This window comes from Rhinolophus ferrumequinum, chromosome X (assembly GCF_004115265.2).
Source record: "Rhinolophus ferrumequinum isolate MPI-CBG mRhiFer1 chromosome X, mRhiFer1_v1.p, whole genome shotgun sequence".
NCBI lineage: Eukaryota > Metazoa > Chordata > Mammalia > Chiroptera > Rhinolophidae > Rhinolophus > Rhinolophus ferrumequinum.
This window is the reverse complement of record NC_046284.1, coordinates 60,627,517-60,649,945: the sequence shown is the minus strand read 5'-3', so window position 1 is coordinate 60,649,945 and position 22,429 is coordinate 60,627,517. Positions and strand designations below refer to the sequence as shown.

General features: G+C 36.5%; 1 protein-coding gene across 1 annotated transcript; it reads right to left on the bottom strand.

Annotated features, from left to right (window-relative positions):
- Window positions 1-2,356: 2,356 nt before the first annotated feature.
- On the bottom strand, window positions 2,357-11,552 carry LOC117012116 (40S ribosomal protein S29-like). Its single transcript, XM_033088077.1, has 2 exons — window positions 11,455-11,552; window positions 2,357-2,567 (listed from the first exon to the last, which is right to left on the bottom strand). The coding sequence occupies exons 1-2, from the start codon at window positions 11,550-11,552 to the stop codon at window positions 2,357-2,359; spliced, it is 309 nt and encodes a 102-aa protein (XP_032943968.1).
- Between the last annotated feature and the right edge of the window lie 10,877 nt (window positions 11,553-22,429).

Sequence of the window (22,429 nt, the reverse complement as noted above, 5' to 3'; positions counted from 1 at the left end):
CGTAGTGCATTGAAGATATAAAGGAATTTCATATTGAAAAGACTGCAAAGTCAATTTCATTAATTTGATTTCAAAAATGAATGCAATTTAATTGAAAGATGTACATGGTATACTTACATTGCTGTAGAAAACCCAAACTCCCCCACCTTCCACCCACCCATTCCTAGGCTCTGAAAGCAGCAGGATGGAATTAAATTCTGTCACAATTCTGTTGTTCAACCCAATTGATCAGTCAGTTCTTTTAGGCTTTCAGTTTGGGTGTGACCTGATTATTTATCAAGAATAGGGAGTCCAGAGCAAACAGAAGTATTGAGTATCTGTCATGCGGGAGACCCTGCTCGCTACGCCATGTGTCACGCGGGGCGGCCTGCGGGGTCTCAGCTCCTGCTCCCCATACAAGAACGCAGGATATGGCTAGGCCAAAAAGGAACACCCACGGAGCCATAGGTGGGGAAGTCATACCACTATGGTCTCACTGGAGGCTGGGTTTACACGACGTGCGACCTGCTGTCCGGTTTGCTGCCAATCGACCGACTCTTCTCCGCTCTCCTTCAGTCTCCTCCTCTCTCCTCCACTTCCTTCCGTAGCCATGGCAGTTATATTAGTGGCCAATGGCTCAATGGTTACAGCTGACAGCCAACTAGCCACAGCTGACGGCCATCTACTACCTGAGCCAGCACCTTTCCACATGAGGCCGAGAGCCTGGAAACTGCTTTCTGGGGCTCTGTCCCCACAGTATCCTTTTTAAAGAATGGTAATATTTACATCTTCTCAATAAGCCTAAGGTATCCAGGAAATGAATTGGGAAAGGGATAGAATCTTCTGGTTTTCTGTAGGCAAACTCATTTTAATTGAATTAATTTTCCAGTTATTTCCAGAAGATGCATTGAAGCTTCAGTAATGATGACAGCATTGTGGCCTAGCAAAAGGGAGATTTAACGTTTTTCTGCAGCTGGGTAGAAATTCAGGACACCCAGCGACAGATCATCACAGGAGCTGCTGCTGCGTTTGTCCTGCTGTAGTAGCAGCGGCAGACTGGTAAGACAGATGGATAATACCGTGTTTCCCCAAAAATAAGACCTAACTGGAAAATAAGCCCGAACATGATTTTTCAGGAGGACATCCCCTGAACATAAGCCCTAATGCGTCTTTTGGAGCAAAACTTAATATAAGACCCGGTCTTATTTTCGGGGAAACACGGTAATTATTGTTGAAAACCCCAAAGAGTGGAATGGAGTTAAATAAGATACCTGCAGCACATTTTCAGACTCCTGTCTGTGAAGTGGTAGATGTACAATATTTATCACTAAAACAGATACTGTTTGTGATACTGCTAAGTTGATGCCAGCAAAGCAGATCCCTTTTGCTATTACTTAACTTGATTTTTCACTCACCGTCCCTTAAAGGAACACCAGAAAATCCCTTTCCACATCCTTCATCCATAATGAAGACTATCCAGTTAGGGTTCTTCACTCCCTAATCAAGCATTCTGGCTGTAGACAGTGTCTGAAAGACTGTCTGCTCAGATTACGTGTTTTGTGCATTGAAAAGGCTCTGTACCCAGGCCCAGGATGGCCACATAATCCTCCAGAATTCTATATGAGCACATTCTCCGAGGTCATTTGTAGTTGCCCCTGCTCCCAAACTCTCCATCCCAGCTAACAAGTTACAGTAGGAATAGAGAGAAATATGGGATTGCTACTGTGTATTTTTTCCGGAATCAATTGTATTTAAATTATAGTGCACTTATTGGACAGTTTCTATTAGGAAAAAATACCAGGGAACACACATAAGATCTGTGGGGAGAAAATAACCCACCCCACACATAAACAGTTTTTAAGCAATCGACTATGGAATACTTCAAACATATTCAAAACTAGGGGGCAATAGTATAATGAACCTCTATGTAAGTATCACTCAGCCTCAACAGTTATTATTTAATGGCCATACTATTCTTTGTATACCCCCATCTACTTCCTATCTCCACTCCCAGAATGATTTGAAGTAAACCCCAGACATCACATAATTTTATCAATAAGTATTTCAGTATTTATCTCTAAAAGGACTCTCTTAACGCAGTGTCATTTTCACACTCCCAAAAAGTTAACAGTAATTCATAATATTATCAAATAATCAGTTCAGATTTCCTTGATTATCTCACAGATCAGTGCTTCTCAAATGTTAATATACAAAGAAATCATCAGGGGAATCTTCTTATAAGACAGATCTCAGGTGGAGCCTGAGATCTTATATTTATTTTTTTTAACTGAAGACTTTTTTAATTTTATGTACAAAGAGCTAGCATTGTTTCTGTAGTAGGGTAGATGTCTTGAATGACTCATTCATGGAAGTTCAGTTAGTCCAACTTAATGAAGCCTATATCCTTTGCATACTGATAGAAATACTGGTGACACATACTGAAGCCGTATTTCTGGATCAGACCGAGCTGGTTTGAGCAGACGTGGCAAAAAGGAGAACCCTGGCCGAATTTCCTTGGATGGCTCCAATAGAGCTGCTGGTAACAGATCTTGCTCCCTTGTATGCAATGAGGCAAAAGGCCTGGGATCCTGTCGTTTTGACAAGCTCCCAGATGATGCCAATGCGGCTGGTTTTCAGATCACAGTTTAATTAGCAAGGTCTCTTTTGTTTTTTTGCTTTGTTTCCAAACTTTTAATACTGTAGGCTAGAAATTTCTCAATTTAGAGATTAATGTGCCCAAAGATGTCAGAGAAATACACAATACTGTTTCTGATCATTCATTTACTTCAAAACAAACTTTGGTGTATAGCTGGCACGATATGAGGCATTGGCGAATCAGGGAGGTGGGTGGTCTATAGGACCTCTTCATCTCTGTGGCCAGCTGACAACTGTTCTAAAGGGTAGAAAGGAAAGGTATATACCCATATTGAATTTCTGCCTATCTCTTTCTTGTGCACACATTTATTATATGGTATATATGTATATATTCTCCTTTTTATGAGAAAGTTGGTATATGGGTTTCCTGTGGCTGCCGTAACAAATTAGCACAAATTTGGCTGCTTAAAACAGTAGGAATTTATTCTCTCACAGTTTTGGAGTCCAAAGGTCCAAATCAATTTCACTAATCTGAAATCAAGGTGTCGTGTCAGCAATGCTGCAGTCCTTCCAGAAATTCTAGGGGAGTATCCATTTTTTTGCCAATTCCAGCTTCTTGTCTGTGCTGGTATTCCTTCTTGTTCCTTGCCTTGTGGACGCATCACTCTGATCTCTGCCCGTCTTCACAGGGCCTTCGCTTATTTGTCTCTCTCATTCTCTCACCTTTGTATCACTCTTCTAAAGACACATGTGATTGGATTTATGCCCCATCTGGATAATCAGAGTAATATTGCTATGTCAAGATCCTTAGGTTCCAAGGATTAGGACCTGAAATCTTTGGATGAACATTATTCAGTCTATTACATTGGGTTCTTGATTTGATTGAAAATTTATGAACTACAAAAGCTTTTCCAAGAGACTCATCCCCTCAAAGTATAAGAGATCTGACATGATTCTCTCATTTAACCCCTGGAAAATGAGGAGACCACTGTCCCTACTTGAGATTGGGTAAACCGTGGTTGGGAGTACATAGTGTGGTCTGAGGGGTGGGAGCAAAATGAGAGGTGTGGAATCCAATAGTGGATACTCATATTTCAAAAACATGAGTTGAGTGTCACAAGAAGGATAATGCCACCAACATTAATGTTTTCATAAATTAATGCAAGTAATAGATGTATAGAATGTAAAATTATATTCATAAAGAAAATGCCCAATCTATATTTATAGCACCTGACATGTCAGCTGCCACCTTGCTCTATTACTTTCATTATTGCAAATTACACACATGGCCAGTGGTTCCTCAACATTTTATTATGTTTTAATTATGACTCTGGATTTGCAAACATCATCATCCTAGATTCATAAGGGAGAGAGAAGTGCAAATTCAGGCAACTCTTGGAATTGCTATGATCATCTCTTCGCTTAATTGTGAAAGATTACAAGAAGAATGTCAATTCTGTTTCTAATTAATAGACATTGTCTATCCACTTTAAAATGGGAAGATTCAAGTATGATTTTTAGATTGCTTTACCATCATGCTCATCAGATGAAAAAATATTACCAGCAACATATCGGTCACCCTTGCATTCCCTTCAAGTCATTACCCTCTCCTTCAGAGTAACATTTGCCCTGACTCCTAATAGCATAGAATAATTTTTTCCAGTTTTATACTTTGCATAAATGGAATCATATATTTTTGTGTGTGTCTGCATTTTTGCATAAGCATTATGTTTGTGAGAATCTGTAATTTGAGGTTTAGTTGTGGATCACTCATTGTCATTGCTGTATAGCATCCCATTGTGTGAACATAGAATGATAGATTTATTTATCTGTTCTACTGCTGATGGATACTCAGATTTTCAGTTTTTGAACTATTACACATAGTGTTGCTAGGAACACTCCAGTAGATGTCTTTTGGTGAACATATGTTCACATTTCTATTGAGTATATATCTTGGAGTGCATTAGCAGAATCATAAAATATGCATATGTTCAGCTTTAATAGATACACTAAATGTTTGTACAAATTTACATTCCCACCAGCAGTATATGAAAGTCCAGGGTTCTCCACAAACTTGTGAGCACCTGATTAAAAAAGTAATTTAACCATTCTCATGGTTGTGTAGTGGTACTGCACTATGGTTTTAACTTTACGTTGTCCCAATGGCAAATGCATTTGAGCACTTTTTTGTATGTTCATTGGCCATTTGGTTAGCTTTTTTATGAGGTATCGGCTTGTCAAGTCTTTTGCTCATTTTTCTATTGAGTTGTCTACTCTTTATATATTCTGGATGAGTCCTAAGACAAATATATGTCTACAAGTATCTTCTCCCACTCAGTCATTTACCTTTTAACTCCCTTAATGGTGTTTTGTTTTTTGTTTTTTTGGTTTTAAGGAGGGCGCAGCTCACAGTGGCCTATGCAGGGATTGAACTGGCAGCCTTGGTGTTAGCACCACGCTCTAACCAACTGAGCTAACCTGCCATCCCCCAATAGTGTGTTTTGATACAAAGGAAGTTGTGGTACATTTTTAATGTATGGTAATTACTTTATTGATTACACTTACATGAAAATACCATGTCTTAGCCTATAGGCGTCATTGATCCAAGTCTTTGCACACGCTTTTTACTTTGCCTGGAACCTATTCCTCCTTAACTACCTACTCCTTATTTATCCTTTGTTTCACAGTTTAAGCCTCCACTACAAGTTACATTAAGTCTTCCCCCACACCCACCTGCAGTTCTTGCTGTGTTTCTCCACAGCGGTACTTCTGCTGTCATAGCTTTATTCATGTTTGTCATTTCTTCCCCTCCTTCTCTTTTCTGGATGCTCCCTAAGTACAAAGACTATTTCATTCTTGTTCTCCATTCTATCTCCAATGCTTAGTTAACAAATAATAATAATAATAATAATAATAATAATAATAATAAATAATAATAAATATTCATTGAATATTAGGCACTGTTCTAAATTCTTTAAATACACTGTTTCCCTTTAATTCTTACAACTCTATGAGGTAGGTGCTATAACAATCCTCACTTTATAGATGAAGATACCGAAGCACAGAGAAGTTCAAGTACCTTGTCCGTTGACACACACAGCTAATAAAGAAAGGGTACAGAATTCTAACCTAGGTAGTGTGATTTCAGAAACATGCTCTTAGCTACTATGTTGCACCATTATAGTGGGCATTTAATAAATATGTGTTGAATGAACAATTTACAACTGGCAAGTACCATACAGATCATCTAATTCAGTTAGTTTATTTTAAGAATGTGTTAACTGGGGTCAAGAGGTGAAGTGACTTGCCCAGGATCCTAGAGCTGGTAAATACCAAAATTAAGGCAAAATTCCAAGTGTCTTGACTGCCATTTCAGTGTTCTTTCTTGCTCTGTTTTCAAATAGAGGCCATTTACTTCTTTGTAAAATCCTGCTATGCTTCACTGCTTTCATAAGATATTCATGGGCCCAGAAATTTCTAGTGATAAAAACTGTCACTTAGGTACATGGCATGACAGCTAAACAAATTGCATGAAATCATAGACTCGTGGACTACTTTATAGAATCATATTGCTATAGCTGAGTAAACCTAATATCTTCCTGCAAAGTGAAAATTGCAAAGACTTTGAAATATCTGAATGTTTTCCGTTGAGAGGCCAAACTGATATTTTCATTGTTCATGTGTTTATTTGGTCCTGTGGCTAGAATGAAGGCAGCCTGGTATATACTGTCCTCATCTGCTTTGGTGTTCTTCTCTCCTCCCCTTCCCAGGCCAAATACTGCCTGCTGCTATGGTACGTTCAGGCTGCTAACTAACTCTGATTTAAGATAGCTTAAGCACTAACAGCTACTTCCTGTTTGTTATTTTTTTAATTTCACCAAATACAAACTTGCACCAGAGAGACCAAATGGAAACAGCTTTGGAAAGGATTGATTCCAGTAAGTGGGCTAAAATTTAACTAATATTTCCCCATTGATTTTAGTTTTCTAACACATTGTTTCTTGTGCTATATTGTGAGGCCTACACAATTCTTCATTACATTCCAGATCTATAATGAAATATCACGAAAAAAGCATTAAATAAGACAGAAAAGGGAAAAAAGCAGTATAATGAGAAGGCATACATTTAGTTCAAAACAGTCCAATTTTCACTGATTTCCAGTTTATTATAGCGTGACAAAAGATCAGAAGCTTGCCTTCTGTTTTTATCATAGATGCTAAGATCCAAGCATACTATTTGACTATTGCAATTCCTAAATCTTAGAAGTATTCTTCATGACTTTTCAGAACTGAATTGGTTAAGGTAGTCATTTATACATAGGTAAACTTGTACGAATCTTCAAAGCCTTGAGGTGTTAAAAAATCATCCTTTATAGACTATGCATCACATAATTGTTCAAAATAAGCTAATTTAGCTATTAAAGCCATTGTTCTTGAATTTCTTATTTTCTCTTTATTGTTTATAAGGGAAGTAAATTTCATATTGGAACACTAGTCTTCCTGCTGCTCATTTCCTTATACTCACTGCCCTCTGAAGCCTATGATCTAGTACTGAAAATAAACAGGGTATTTTTTTAATTATGGAAAATTTCAATCATGTACAAAAGAAGAAAGTATAGTATAATGAACCCCTATAAACATCTCACCCAGATTCAACCATTATTAACTAATAGCCAATCCTGTTTCACCTGTAATTTCACCCTTTCCCTCCTTGAATTATTTTGAAGTAAATCCCAGCCATCATATCAATTTATCCCTAAAATTTTCTATATGTATCTCTAAACAAAGGAACACCTTCTGTAAAAAAAAATCTAATACCACTATTACAACTAAGATAATCAATAAATTACTTGCTACAAAATGTACAATCATTATTCAAATTTCCCCAAATGTTTTAGACTCTTTTTAATAGTTATTTGAATCCAGATCCGAACAAATCCATCCAAGCATTGCATTTGTTTTACATGTCTCTCAAATCTCTTTTAGTCTATAATTTTACCTTCCCACTTTTTTTCCTTGAAGTTTATTTGTTCAAGAAATCAGGTTTTTTTTGTCTTGTTCCTTACATCCTGGATTTTACTAGTTGCATCCCTACTAGTAATCCTTGCATCCTGGATTTTACTGGTTCCTTACATCCTGGATTTTACTAGTTGCAGCCCTGTGGTATTAAAAAACAAACGTCCCCCTATCTCCTATATTGCTTGTAAACTGAGTGTTTAATATAGAAGCTTCATCAGATTCAGGCTTATTTTGCTTTGTTTGTTTGTTAATATCTAATAGGTGGTACTTCAACCTTTTTATTGTATTACGTTAGAAAGCATATAATGTTTAGTTTTCTCTCTTTGAGTCATGTTAGGATTGATCATTGAAATCAGGTGTTGTTAGCTGATCGCTGCATTATAAAAATTTCCATCAGCTTTTCATTATTTTATTAGGAGATTCAAATTGATGATATTCTGAGTCTATGATTACTTCATTTATTAATTGGCATCATTCTAAATTTTTTAAGAAGTTATTTTAAGGAGAACTTTTCCTGTCAATTATTTGGTTACCTGATGTACAGTTCATAAAAAAAAAAAAGTCAGGCTAAATGCTTGATACTTCTTTTTTCAACATTCTTTAGAATGATTAATTTAATTTTCTTCCATCATTCAAATATGATCAATATGTTTTTAAAAGGATATTTAAATATTTAAAAATCTCATATATTTACCCACATAGTTACCATTTCCAGTTCTTTTCACTCCTTTGTAGATGCAGTTTCTCTCTGGTATCATTTGTCTTCTACCTGAAAGACTACTTTATAATTTCTTTTTTTAAAATCTTATTTTAAAGATTTTTATTAAAAATATAGTTAGCATACAATATATTAGTTTCAGGTGTACACCATAGTGATTCAACATTTATATACCTAAAGAAGTGATCACCATGATAATTCCAGCAACCATCTGACACCGTAATATGCTAACACAAAATTATTGACTATATTCCTTATGCTGCACATTACATCCCCGTGACTTATTTGTTTTATACCTAGAAATTTGGACCACTTATTGTCCTTCACTTTTCCCCCCCATTTTTAATTTTTCAGTTATAGTTGATCTTCAGTATTATTTTATATTAATTTCAGGTGTACAGCATAATGGTTAGACATTTATATAATTTAAGAAGTACCCCCCGGCACTATACATAGTTGTTACCATATAATTGACTATATTCCCTATACTTCACTTTACATCCCCATGACTATTTTGTAACTACCAATTTGTACTTCTTAATCCCTTCTACCTTTTCACCCAGCCCCCAAAGCCCCCTCCCATCTGGCAACCATCAAAATGTTCTCTGTATCTATGAGTCTGTTTCTGTTTTGTTTGTTTATTTTGTTCTTTATATATAAGCGAAATCACACTGCATTTGTCTTTCATAGTCTGACATATTCCATTCAGCACAGTACCCTCCAGGTCCACCCATGCCACTGCAGATGGCAAGACCCCGTTCTCTTTCTTGGCCAAGCAATATTCCATTGTATATATGTACCCCTTCCTCTTCATCCATTTTTCTATCGATGGACACCCAGGCTGCCTCCACCTCTTGGCCATTGTAAACAATGCTGCAATGAACATATGGATGCACATGTCCCATTGAAGTAGCATTTTGGGTATCTTCAGATAAATAAATATCAGAAAGTGGGATTACTGGGTCCTTCTTTGTCTCTTGTTATAGCCTTTGTTTTAAAGTTTATTTTGTCTAGCATACGTATTGCTACCCCAGCCTTTTTTTTTTTATTTCCATTTTCATGAAACATCTTTTTCCATCCCTTTACTTTCAGACTGTGTGTGTCTTTCAATCTAAACTGAGTCTCTTGTAGGCAGCATATGTAAGGGTTTTGTTTTCTTATCCATTCAGCCACCCTATGTTTTTGATCAGAACATTTAATTCATTTACATTGAAAGTAATTGGTGATAGATATGTAGTTATTGCCATTTTATTAATCATATTTTTGATCTTTTTATTTATTTATTTTTTTTCATCTTAAAGTCTTAAAGAAGTCCCTCTAACATTCCTTGTAGTACTGGGTTGGTGATGATGAACTCCTTTTGTTTTTTCTTGTCTGGGAAGCTCTTCATCTGTCCTTCGATTCTAAATGGTAGCTGTACTGGGCAGAATGCCCTTGGTTGTAGGTCCTGGTTTCTCACCACTTTGAATATTTTGTGCCAATCTCTTCTGGCCTGCAAATTTTCTGTTGAGGAATCAGCTGACAATCTTATGAAAGCTCACTTGTAGGTAACTAACTGCTTTTCTTTTGCTGTTTTTAGGATTATCTCTTTGTCTTTAACCTTTGCCATTTTAATTATAATGTGTTTTGATGTGGGCCTGTTTGGGTTCATCTTTTTTGGAACTCTCTGCATTCCCTGGGCTTGTATATGTGTCTTTACTTTGCAAGGTTAGGAAAGTTTTCAGTCCTTATTTCTTCAAATAGATTCTCAATCCCTTACTTTCTCTCTTCTCTTTCTGGTAGCCCCATGATGTGAACGTTGTTATGCTTGATGTTGCCCCAGAGGTCTCTTAAACTATCCTCATTCTTTTGGATTCTTTTTACTTTTTGTTGTTTCAATTGGGTGTTTTATGCTATCTTGTCTTCCAAATCACTGATTCAATCCTCTGCTTCATCTAGAGGAATCATCTGCTGGTGATTCCTTCCAGTGCATTCTTCATTTCAGTTAATGTATTCTTCACTTCTGATTGGTTCCTTTTCATGGTTTCTATGTCCTTTTTTAATGCTTGCTATCTCTCTGTTGAAGTTCTCACTAAGTTCCTTGAGCATCCTTCCAACCATTGTTTTGAACTCTGTCTCTGGTACGTAGCTTGCCTACATTTTATTTAGTTCTTTTTCTGGAGTTTTTTCCTGTGCTTTCATTTGGGATGTGTTTCTTTGTTTCCTCATTTTGGCTGCCTCTCTGTGTTTGTTTTTATATATTAGGTAGGGCTGCTATATCTCCCAGTCTTGCCTGGTAGCCATATGCAGAAGGGGTCCTGTGGGACCCACTGGCACAGTCTTCCTGGTCACCTGAGCCAGGTGTTCCTGGAGTGTCCCTGTGTGGGTTGTGGGGCTTACCCCATGGAGCAGGATTCCCCCCAGCAGGCTCTGGTGACTGTTGAAACTGCCTTTTGTGTTTGCCAATTGTGGGGCTAATTGGGTGATGCTGTGATGTGGTCTGAAGCCAATCTCCAAGTATATTGGTTCTGGGGCCTCTTGGGAGGGGCTCCAGTGCTGGCCCAGGTCAGCCACTGCCTATGACTGGCCAGGGATTACCTGGTAGGAACTAGAAAGCGAGCCACATTCGGTCACTGCCTGTGCTGTACCTGGAAGCACATGGCAGAGGCTACACTGTGAACCAAGGACGGCTGCCACCTGTACTGGGCCTGGGGTCGGTGCACAAAAGTCAGGACACTCAGAAGCCTGCTATCACCTGCTGGCTTCCATATGATTCAGCTGCTGATAAAGCCTCCTGTGGTAAGCAAGTTGGGTGAGACAGAGTCTCAGTGAGTCAGCAGGGTGGAGTAGCCAAGCTCACCAGGCCAATCAGATTCAGATTTGGCCAGAGGGGGCGGGCTTAACACAGGAAAGATGGTGCCCTCCTGCCGGCTGTACAAGAGAAAGGCCTCACACAGGGAAAATGGGGACTGTTCTCCAGTCCTCACCCCGAAGTTACACAACTGAATCTCTTCCAATATATCTCTGATGACCCCAGAGTCACCATCCCTCTGCTGGAGCCCAAGGTGAGTGCCTGTGAACAAGTGAATCTATGCACAGGCCCTTTAAGAGGACTTCTAGGTTTCCCACAGCCTTCCATCCCACCTGGATTGTCAGAATCCTCACCTTTTTACAGCCAGAAGTTGTGGGGGCTCCTCTCCCTGACACCATTGCTCCTGGCTGGGGAGCCAGGTATACGGGTCTGGGGTCCCTCTCTCATTCATGGGCAACCCCTGTGGCTGAGATATTTCTCCTGATTTTCAACCACCACACGTGGGTGTGGGACCAGCCCATTTTGCATCTCCAACTCTCCTACGAGTCTCAACGTGGCTTGTTCTTTATATCCTTAGTTATACAACATCTCTTCAGCTAGACTTCAGACAGTTCTCCGTGTTGATTGTTCTATAAATTAGTTGTAATTTTGATATGTTCACGGGATGAGACAAGCACAGCATTTACCTACTCCGCCATCTTAGATCTCCTCTCTCTTTATCGTTTCTTATAATGCAGGTCTTCTGGTGATGAATTCTTTCAGCTTTTCTGTGTCTGAAAAGATCTTTATTTTTCCCTTACTTTCGGAAGTTATTTTCACTGTGTACAGTTTCTCCAGTGTCTTCTCACTTGTGTGCAATGAAAAATCTGCTGTTGCCCTCATCTTTGTTTCTGTGTACATGTGTCTTTTTCCTCTAGCTGTTTGAAAAGGATTTTGCTCTTTATCACTGAGTTGAAAAATATGGTTATGATGTAGTTTTCTTCCTGTTTCTTGTGTTTGCATTTCACTGAGATTCTGAATCTACTGATTTATAATTTTTATCAAATTTGGAAAATTTCCAGCCATTATTTCCTTAGATATTTTTCTGTCCCTCTACCCCTTTCCTTCAGAGACTCCAAATATCTGAAGTTGTTCCACAGCTCACTGATTCTTTGCTCATTTTTTTGGTCTGTCTGTTTTATTTTGTATGGTTTTTATATCTATACCTTCAGGTTCACTATTATTTTCTTTTGCAATATGTAATCTACCATTAATCCCATCCAGTATACTTTTCATCTGACATTGTAATATTTGTCTTTAGAAGTTTGACTTGGGTCTCCTTTTTATATCTGCTTTTTCTTTACTACCATAATTATATGGAATAAAGTATTATAACTTGTTTTAATATCCTTGTATGCTAATTCTAAGATCAGGGTCAGTTCTCAGTTTCAATTGATTTATTTTTCCCCTCATTACAGGTCATATTTTCATGCATGTTTGCATGCCTAATAATCTTTGATCAAATGTCAGGCATTTTGAAATTTGCCCTGTTATGTGCTGGATTTTTTTTTTTTTTTTTTATTTCTACAAATATTCTTGAACTTTGTTCTGGAACACAATTAATTTACTTGGAAATACTTTGATCCTTTCATATTTTGCTGTTAAGATTTGTTAGATCAGGCCACAATAGTGCTCAGTCTAGGCTAATAATTCCCCATTACTATGGCATGACACTCTGATACTCTACACCAGGGGTGTCCAAACTTTTTGCAACGTTTTTCACCAAGGGCCATATGCAGTAAAATACACAAACAGCCGGGCCACTCACTCGAGGTGAAGTACGTATTGCCTCACCTGGTTTATCTAAGTAAACTAAATATATTTTTGGAATTTGCTGCGGGCCAATTAACAATGAATTGCAGGCCGCAGTTGGCCTGCGGGCCGCAGTTTGGACACCCCTGCTCTACACAGTGCCCTGAAATCTTGAGCTTTTTGTAATCTAGCTGGTGGGAACAGAAACTGTTCCCAATCATGTGTGAACATTGGGCACTGTTCCCTCTAATCAGGTGGTTCTTTCCCTAGACTTGGGTAATTTACTTACATGCATAATCACTATTCATCTGGATGCTCGAGGGAGGGGTACTCAACATATGTCCAGAATTCTCTCTCTATGCACCTCTCTCCTCTCCAGGACTTTATTCCCAGTTAGTAGAAATTAGCCATCTTGGTGTCCCCAGTCTCTAACTTCTGTGACAACTCAGGAAAGCCAACGGGATCCCCCTGGGTTCTACTTCACTGCACATGGCCTGAAAACTCACTGAAGGCAGTAAGCTTGGACATTTGCAGCGATCACTTTGTTTTCTGTCTCTCTGTGATCACTATCATTGTCTGATATCCAGTATTTTGAAAACCAGTGTTTCATATCTTTTGTTTGCGTTTTGTTTGTTTCAGAAAAGTGGGTAAATATAGTTCCTGTTACTAGATTTTGGTTAGAAGATAGTTTAATATATATATATATATATATATATATATATATATATATATATATATATATGAAATAATGTACTTTAAGCATATGTGTTTCAATCCATTGTAGATAATAGTGTTAAGGCTCAAATTGTCTCCTTTTGGTCAGTGAGAACCCCTTCAAGTTGCCTTCTGAAAGACCCCAGAAGTCCTTCATAGTTTACTTGCTTTCTTGTCAACATGATGTTTCAGACTCATTTTGTATATTTTTTGCCTTAAATCATTCATTTCTCCAAGGATCCCAGAGGGCTACTTTGAAGAAAAGATAGGAAGGTATGACCAAGGCCTGGGATACTGAGAATGCCCCAAGGAGAACATGAGGAAGGCAAAAGATTGCTAGAGAATAATTGGAACATATCCAGAGAATACCCAACAGTTCAATAAGCAAACTTCAGGCCTCTCATCCCTTTCAGTATTCCTTTTACTGTCTTCCCTCCTTCCAGCACTGCAATACTCCAGTACACACACACACACACACACACACACACACACTTACATCAAAAGACAGGAAATCTTTCATGTTGTTTTCTCTGGAATATTGGGAGCAATGGAAATTGATATCAAATATCAGCAATTCTGGTCATTCAATATCCATTAAATTTTATTTCAGAGAATGGACTCCTAGTTACTTCTTTCATGATCAGTCTTTAAATATAAGTGGTTTGGGAATATTCCATAAAAGATACAAAACCCAAAGTAGGTAAAAATTCTGTGGCTCTAATTTCTCAACTTTTAATATTTTGGAGGAAAAGAACATGGAGGAGTGAAATCCATGAATGATCTAGTCCAACCCTTGTTTTAAACAGTATTTTCAACTTACATATTCAGCAAAAATTACCACAGTTAGTAAAAGGAAACAGAACTGTCTCATTTTTTCTTTCTTTTCTTCTCTAAGGCTCATGATTTTAGAATAGTTTAGAGGCCAAAAAAAGCAAGTGAGACAAAAAAATAGCACTGATTATTGTGCAAAAAAGCTGATCACCTAATCCTTGATAATCAACAAGACATGCAGCCCATTTGATGGCGCATGTTCACGAGAATGTTTGAACAGATTTCTTCATGTGGTTTTCTGGTCTTTGTGCCTCATCTTACATTTGGAAGATTATTTGTGTGATAACTAAAAAGATCAGATGGGAAGTGGAAAAGCAGTTGTGAATGTTGAATATTGAGACATATCTAGTGTCCAACTGTATAATACATGAGGGTATACATCATAAATCATTTGTCAACCTTAATAACCTTTTCATGTTCAAATTTTGATTAGAATATTATCTACTTCATCTATAATATATCTTATTTAAGAACATTGCTATTTAGAAGATAAATCCAAAGTCCTCCCACCCTCCTTACTGCTATCTACTAGGGGTAAAGGTATGGTCAATAAAGAACAAAATTAATCTTTTTCTAAACACCTCTGTAGTAACCAGATTGTTGTGTATTCAGGTAATTCTGATACAAGCAATATTAACTTAGAATTATAATTGGGATTTTAAATCAAAATGAGAGTTTTTTGAGCATAATCCAGTCATCATAGTATGGATAAAATTACAATCTTATTTTATCAAATTATTTCACACAAGTAATATATATTCAACATAAAATATAGGAAATAGAAACAGGAAATATGACAATATTAAATTGAAATCACACAATAAACCCCTACCACAAGATGACTACTGGTTTCATATTGGAGAATATATTTCCAGGCTTTTTCTTATGGAAAAATAATCAGCTTTCTTTTTCATTGAAAAAATGGCATCATCCTGTTTATACTGTTCTGAAACAGTTTTTGGTTTTTTAATTTAAAAATAGACATCATATATACACATAATTAAAAAATGAAGTAGTATAATAAGACATAAAATGAAGACTAGAATTCTCTTACTCTGCAGATATAGCCATTAATATTTTTAAAAGTGTTCTTTAAAAATATTTTATACATATACCAGCATATATACCCTCATACATGCACACATCATTCATGAGAATGATATAATGGTAAACCTATTATTCTGTACCCAATTTTTAAAAATCAGTAACAATATTAAACATCATCAGACTTGGACACACTTCTCTGTCAGCACATATATATTTTCCTTAGTCTCTCCTTGCCCTCACAAAGTACCGATATTTATTCTCTTGGATTATATATAAACAAAGAAAAACTTAAAAACTCATGGAAAAGTAATTTAAACTCAAGTGACCAAAAATTTTTCTCTGCTAAGTAGGGCAAACTGCCATTAATATAGTCATAAGGAGAGTGATTTTTCCAATAATCTCTATTAATGAGAAACATACAGGAAAATTATAAGAATAATTATAGAGTATTACTTAAAGTGTTGGAGAAACATAAAGGCAGTAAACCAAATGATTATGAATCTTCATGCATTTTCTTAATGAGTCGGTTTTATCTTACTTTCATTTATTCTCCATACTGCTGTGCTGTTCGTCTTTGAGCATGCATATTCCTAACTCATTACATTTCTGTTTTCCCATTGTCTGTCTGCCTATCTATCTATCTTTCTATTTACACCCACATTTACACCTATATACACCCACACAGTCCCAGAACAATAGAATGTATTAACTCAGGTCAAGTAGGAGGGAAGGATATCAATGAGCTATGTGTGGGTGCAAAATAAGGACTGCCCACGATTGTACTTTTATTCTTTCGTTTGGATCTGATCTAGTGATTATTTATATATCAGGTCAAAATCAGGGTTCTTCTCAGGTGGAAAATGTGTTTGTGTGTGTGTGTGTGTGTGTGTGTGTGTGTGTGTGTGTATAATAAAGTGCCCACATAAACCTAGGATTTTATTCATCACAAAGCCTAATGATTAGACCTACCCACTTTTAAAAAATATTTTTATTAGAATATAGCTAACATACAATATTATATTAGTTTCAGGTGTACACCACAGTTATTCAATACTTATATACCTAAAGAAGTGATCACCACGATAAGTCCAGCAACCATCTGACACCGCACCACACTATCACAATATTATTGACTGTATTCCCTATGCTGTACATCACATCCCCATTTATTTCCAGCAGTGTAGCAAATATCTCTTTTATTGCAAGTAAAAGAAATTATAACTACTCTAATCTCAACTACTCTGCACTGAGCCCTCTTGAATGTTAGATACATCTAGATCATTATAATTGAACCATGTCTGCTTTTAAATGTTATGTGCATTGTTGGTGTAATGACTTGAAGAGGAAGAGTCAATGGCTGACAGCCAATAGCAATAAGGAAAACATCTAGTTTCAGACTTTTTCTCTGTTCTTCAGCTTCAGTTTTGTGTATTACATCTAAAGATATTCAGAGCTCTCATCAGAACCAAAAACACTCAGAACTAAGTGTTGTTGAACACATCTTTTTTTCTTTTAATTAAGGTTTATTGGGGTGACAATTGTTAGTGAAGTTACATTGCTTTCAGGTGTACAATTCTGTATTACATCGTCTACAAATCCCATTGTGTGTTCACCACCCAGAGTCAGTTCTCCTTCCATCACCACATATTTGATCCCCCTTACCCTCATCTCCCACCCCCCTCCCCTCTTACCCTCTGGTAACCACTAAACTACTGTCTGTGTCTCTGAGTTTTTGTTTCTCATTTGTTTTGTTCTTTTGTTGTTTTTGGTTTATATACCACATATCAGTGAAATCATAAGGTTCTCTGCTTTTTCTGTCTGACTTATTTCGCTTAGCATCAGAATCTCAAGATCCATCCATGTTGTCACAAATGGTCGTATTTCATCTTTTCTTACCACCGAACAGTATTCCATTGTGTATATATACCACAACTTCTTTATCCATTCATCTATTGAAGGACATTTTGGTTGTTTCCATGTCTTGTTTGAACGCATCTTTACGCATATTCTTTAGCAATTTTCATGTCACCATCTCCTTTCTTACTCTTGAGACCTTTGAGCCAAGTATTTCCTGCAGGGCTTATCCTAATTATTTTGTTCTAAGAATTTCTCCTGGTGCCAGTCAACATATCCCTGATGCTCTTTTTTGCTTTATTCTTATGTCATTCAAACTGTCAGTATCTGGATCAGTGACTGGGGCTTCTCAGTTCCACAGATTCCAGATTTTCAGGCATTACTTGAAAATAAGCCCTACAAATCCTAAATCTGGGCTGCTAGCAGGTTCATCATCATCTTCACAGTCCAAACAATGAGATCTCTCTCTCTCTCTCTCTCTCTCTCTCTCTCTGTCTCTCTGTCTCTCTGTCTCAACTCTAAAACAGCTACTACATATTCATTCTTGCTCATTTCCCTCAATCCCATATTTTCTAATGTGAATTTATCAGACTCTGTCAGATTAAAATCTTTTTTCCCAGGTTTTTCTGCTACTGCTCTGTTTAAAATTTCACATAAACTCTGGATAAGGGCCACATAGGTTTTAATAAACTCATTCTTACTCTTTGGGCCAATTCATAAAGCCATGAAACTCTGGAATTTGAAGTTAGATTTCCTTGCTTGTTTAAAAGGGTTATAATGAAGGTAGTTCACCTTGTGAGAAGCTTTCAGTGATCAAGAAACTGAAATATGTGTACTCCCAAGGGTAAAACACAGCTTTATAGTCTTAATGCAATGAAATGTAGTCACATGTTTTGAAATTATGACTTTCTGGCCAGACTGTAAAGTGAGATAGTCATGTTTAAGCTATAGTGTTTTTAGATGAAGAATAAGAACTCTGCATGGTCAGTTATATTTATGCATGACAAAAGCACATCTCATTCCGCATCTAATAAGAATATTCTAGTTCTTTTGCCCAAAGAAAAGATTCAGGAGACCTTACGTTCACCAAGGAGGCAGTGTTTTGTTTTGTTTTCCTTTGGGGAATGTCAAGGGAGAGGTCATTAAATTGTTCTATTTGGGGAATGACTGATCGCTGTACTTGCTGTACGTATGATATGTTACTGAATCTCAAATTCCAAATTAGTAGTATCAGTATTCTCTGGTAATAAAAATATCTGATGAGTTTTCCAGTTATGGCTTTAATGTTTCAAATTTTATTCTTTTTGTTGTTATCCTCTTTAAGTTGTTCTAAGAACTTGGGGGGGGGCCTTAAGAACATTGAAGTATTTATAGATAATTGATGCAATATCTAGGATTTGCTTTCAATGACTCATGAAAAGGAAAAGGGGAGCATAAATGTAACACGAATGAACAGAAGCTGATAAATGTTGAAGCTGGGTGTTGGATGTGCGGTGTTTCTTTGTAATCTTGGCTCTACTTTTATTTATGTTTAAAAATTTCCACAATAAAAGCTTAAAAATCTTAAGTATTTTGCTGCATATAACCAGAGAATCTCTGGAAGTAGCTGAAATGGCACGTTTAACCTTCTGGAGTAAACCGTTCTTAGCGTCAGAGCCACAGGCATCCTTCTGAATAAGCAAGAGTGTGGAAGCCTGATAAGGACATTGAGTGGGATTTTCTTCCATGAAATATCTTGCTTAGGTGAATCAATAATTGGAACATGACTACAATGAAACAGAGACTATAAAATAGCATTCATACAGCTGGTGGCTCCAAAACTGACCTTGCACTAGTTGCTGTTAAGTGAGAGGAAAGGAGCCCCCTGGTTTATTCCAGTCAGTGTGATCCTGGTCACAATTTTGTTTTGTTTTTAAACATGGGAAGGGGCTGGTTGAGAATGAAAGCCTAACCATTTTTTTCAGAGAAGAGTAAGCAGAGGGTATCTGGCTTGAAATACAACTTACACCTAGGTTAGAGTTTCAGAAGATTTCTCTGGTTATAGCTCTGCTACTACAAAAGAGTGCAAAAGACCACTGAAGTCTGAAGTTTTCTCTTCAGCATGTTTCAGACTCTGCTGCTTCTCTGTTTCTATTAAAATACTCTGGGTGTGGGGGAAGGTTGTGTCTGTCTTCCTACTAAGATCTGCTGATACATCATTCTGTTTTCAATAATCTTGATTCATATCTGAACCAGTTCTAATTTCTAATAATCCACAGTGGTATTGATGTTGTGACTGTCAAAGAAGAGATTGTCCCAAGCATTTCTTTTGCAGCCTTTGGAGATACTCTAATTTTATTTCTAGAACTTTTTAAAATAGCTTATCTTAAGTCTCCAAACGTGCTGGCTTTTGAAGGAACTTGTTTTTCCACTTTTTGGTTTCTTTCTGTGATGTCTTACAACCTAGAACAGTTCCAATGCTAAAACCCAACCATTGATAGTATTTCATAGATGTGGGAAATTCTTATTTTTTCTTTAAAAAAATTTTTTTTACTAGTTTCAGGTACACAAAACAATGTAATAGTTAGACATTTATCATTTATATCCCTCACACAGTGACAACCCCCTCCCCCATCCACTATCCCTCTGACATCGCACACAGCCATTACATTTCCACTGTCTCTATTCCTAATGCTGTACTCCACTTCTTTTAAATATATATATATATATATATATATATATATATATATATAAAATTATAGTTGACATTCATTATTGTTCAGCTTCAACGTCAGGTGTACAGTGCAGTGATCAGGCATCTACACCACCCCTGAAGTGGTCTCCCTAATAAGACAAGTGTCCCTGTGGGAAATTCTTTTGATGGAATGCGTCTAGAAATAATTCCCTTTGGTCTGCATCTTTACAAGGTATTTTGTCATTATTCAGGAGTCTGCTATAGAGTTAACATCAAGTGACTGATTTGCTCTTTTGGATCAAATACTGTGTTTCCCCGAAAATAAGACCTAGCCGGACCATCAGCTCTAATGAATCTTTTGGAGCAAAAATTAATATAAGACCTGGTATTATATTATATTATATTATATTATACTATATTATATAAGACAGGGTCTCATTATATTAAAATAAGACCGGGTCTCATATAAATATTTGTTCCGAAAGACACAGTAGAGCTGATGGTCCGGCTAGGTGTTATTTTTGGGGAAACACAGTGACCAAATGTTTAATCTTATAACTTAGCTGAAATATCTTTGGAATTTCTCCAGTTTTTCAGTGAACCACTAGGCTAACTTACTCTATTTTCCACAAATTCAAAGTTCTTTCTTTTATTTTTTCCATTTTATAAAACAAGTCTGCATGCTACAAACTCAGAGATGATCTAGAGGAATCATCCTTTTAAAAATCGATTTTAGCCAAATAAATAATACACAACTTCATTGGAAGGTTTTGATGTTGGGAGAAAGGACTACAGGGGTGGTTGTTCTCCACATCCTGAATCAGAAAGGGACACAGGATTTATCCTGTGATTTTACTTTTGTTTTCTTCACCTCCACTAGGGGCAAGAGTTTGGGAAACTGCCTCTAACTGCTATTTTGGTTTTTACTCTTTAATGGTTTATTAAGTTATTGTTAACCTACAATACAATTCACCAATTTTACCTGCATAATTTGATAAATTTTGGTAATGGTATAAAAGTATGTAACTACCATGATTAAGCTATAAAACTTTTCCTTCATCCTAAGAACTTTCCAGGTGTCTTTCTGTCACTTGTATATCCAATTCTGGTCCATCCCTCCCCACCCCATCCCAGGTAACTATTGACTTTTTTATGTCACTATAGATTTCCCTTCTATAGGGTTTCATATAAATGGAATTGTAGTATTTTGTGTTTGATTTCTTTCATTTTGTGTAATGACTTTTAGATTCATCTATGTTGTTTCAACTATTAACATTTCTTTGTTGTTGTTGTTGTTCTTATAGTATTTTTTGTAGTCTTCCATGGTAGGAATATACTATAATTTGTTTATTCACCAATTGAGGTTCATTTGGGTAGCTTCCACTTTTTGTCTATTATGAATAATGCTGCTGTGAACATTCATATACAGGTTGTTGTGTGAACATACTTTTCATTTCCTTTGGTAAATACCGAGGTATGGAATTGCTGGGTAGTAAGCTTAACTTTACAAGGCATTGTCATACTATTTCCATAGTGGTTGTAGCATTTTCCATTTCTAACAGTAAAGCATGAGAGTTACAGTTTCTCCACGTCTTTGCCAAAATTTGGTATTTTCAGTCTTCTTAATTTTAGGCATTTTAGTTAGTGGGTAAATGTATTTCACTGGGGTTTTAATTTGCATTTTCGGATGACATGTGACATTGAACTCTTTCCATGATATTATTGGTCATGTATGATTTTTCTTTTTGAAACAGCTATTACATCTTTTGCCTAATTTTTGTTAGAATGTTTGCCTTCTTATCTCTGACTTTTTGATAACTGCATTATATTCCATTGTATACAGTCAGTCTCCTTTTGATGGACACTGAAACTGTTTCCAGTTTCTTTTTTATTATAAGCAAGATTTCAATAACTGAATTACCTGTAATTACTTTACATTTTGTTAGACACTGCCAAATTTCTCTCCAACATAAAATGAAGAACTTTATTAATTTGCTTGTTCTTTTCTTTCACAAGGGCCATATTAATTTTCCAACAATCATGCATTTCTTTTTTTCCTAATAATGCATCATGGACATCTTTTCATTTTAATAAATATATATATCTTGATTATAAAATTTGATGGATGCTAGTCTTTCATTGTATGGACATGGTATTATTTATTCAACCAGTTCCTTTCTAATAGATATTTGGATTGTTTCTCCTTTTACACTATTACAAACAATGCTGGAATGAGCATCCTTGTTCATACATATTTTCACACTTATCTGACTTTTTTAATTAAAGTTTATTGGAGTGACCATTGTTAGTAAAGTTACATAGGTTTCAGCTGTACAATTCTGTAGTACATCATCTCTATATCACACTGTGTGTTCACCACCCAGAGCCAGTTCTCCTTTCATCACGATATATTTGAT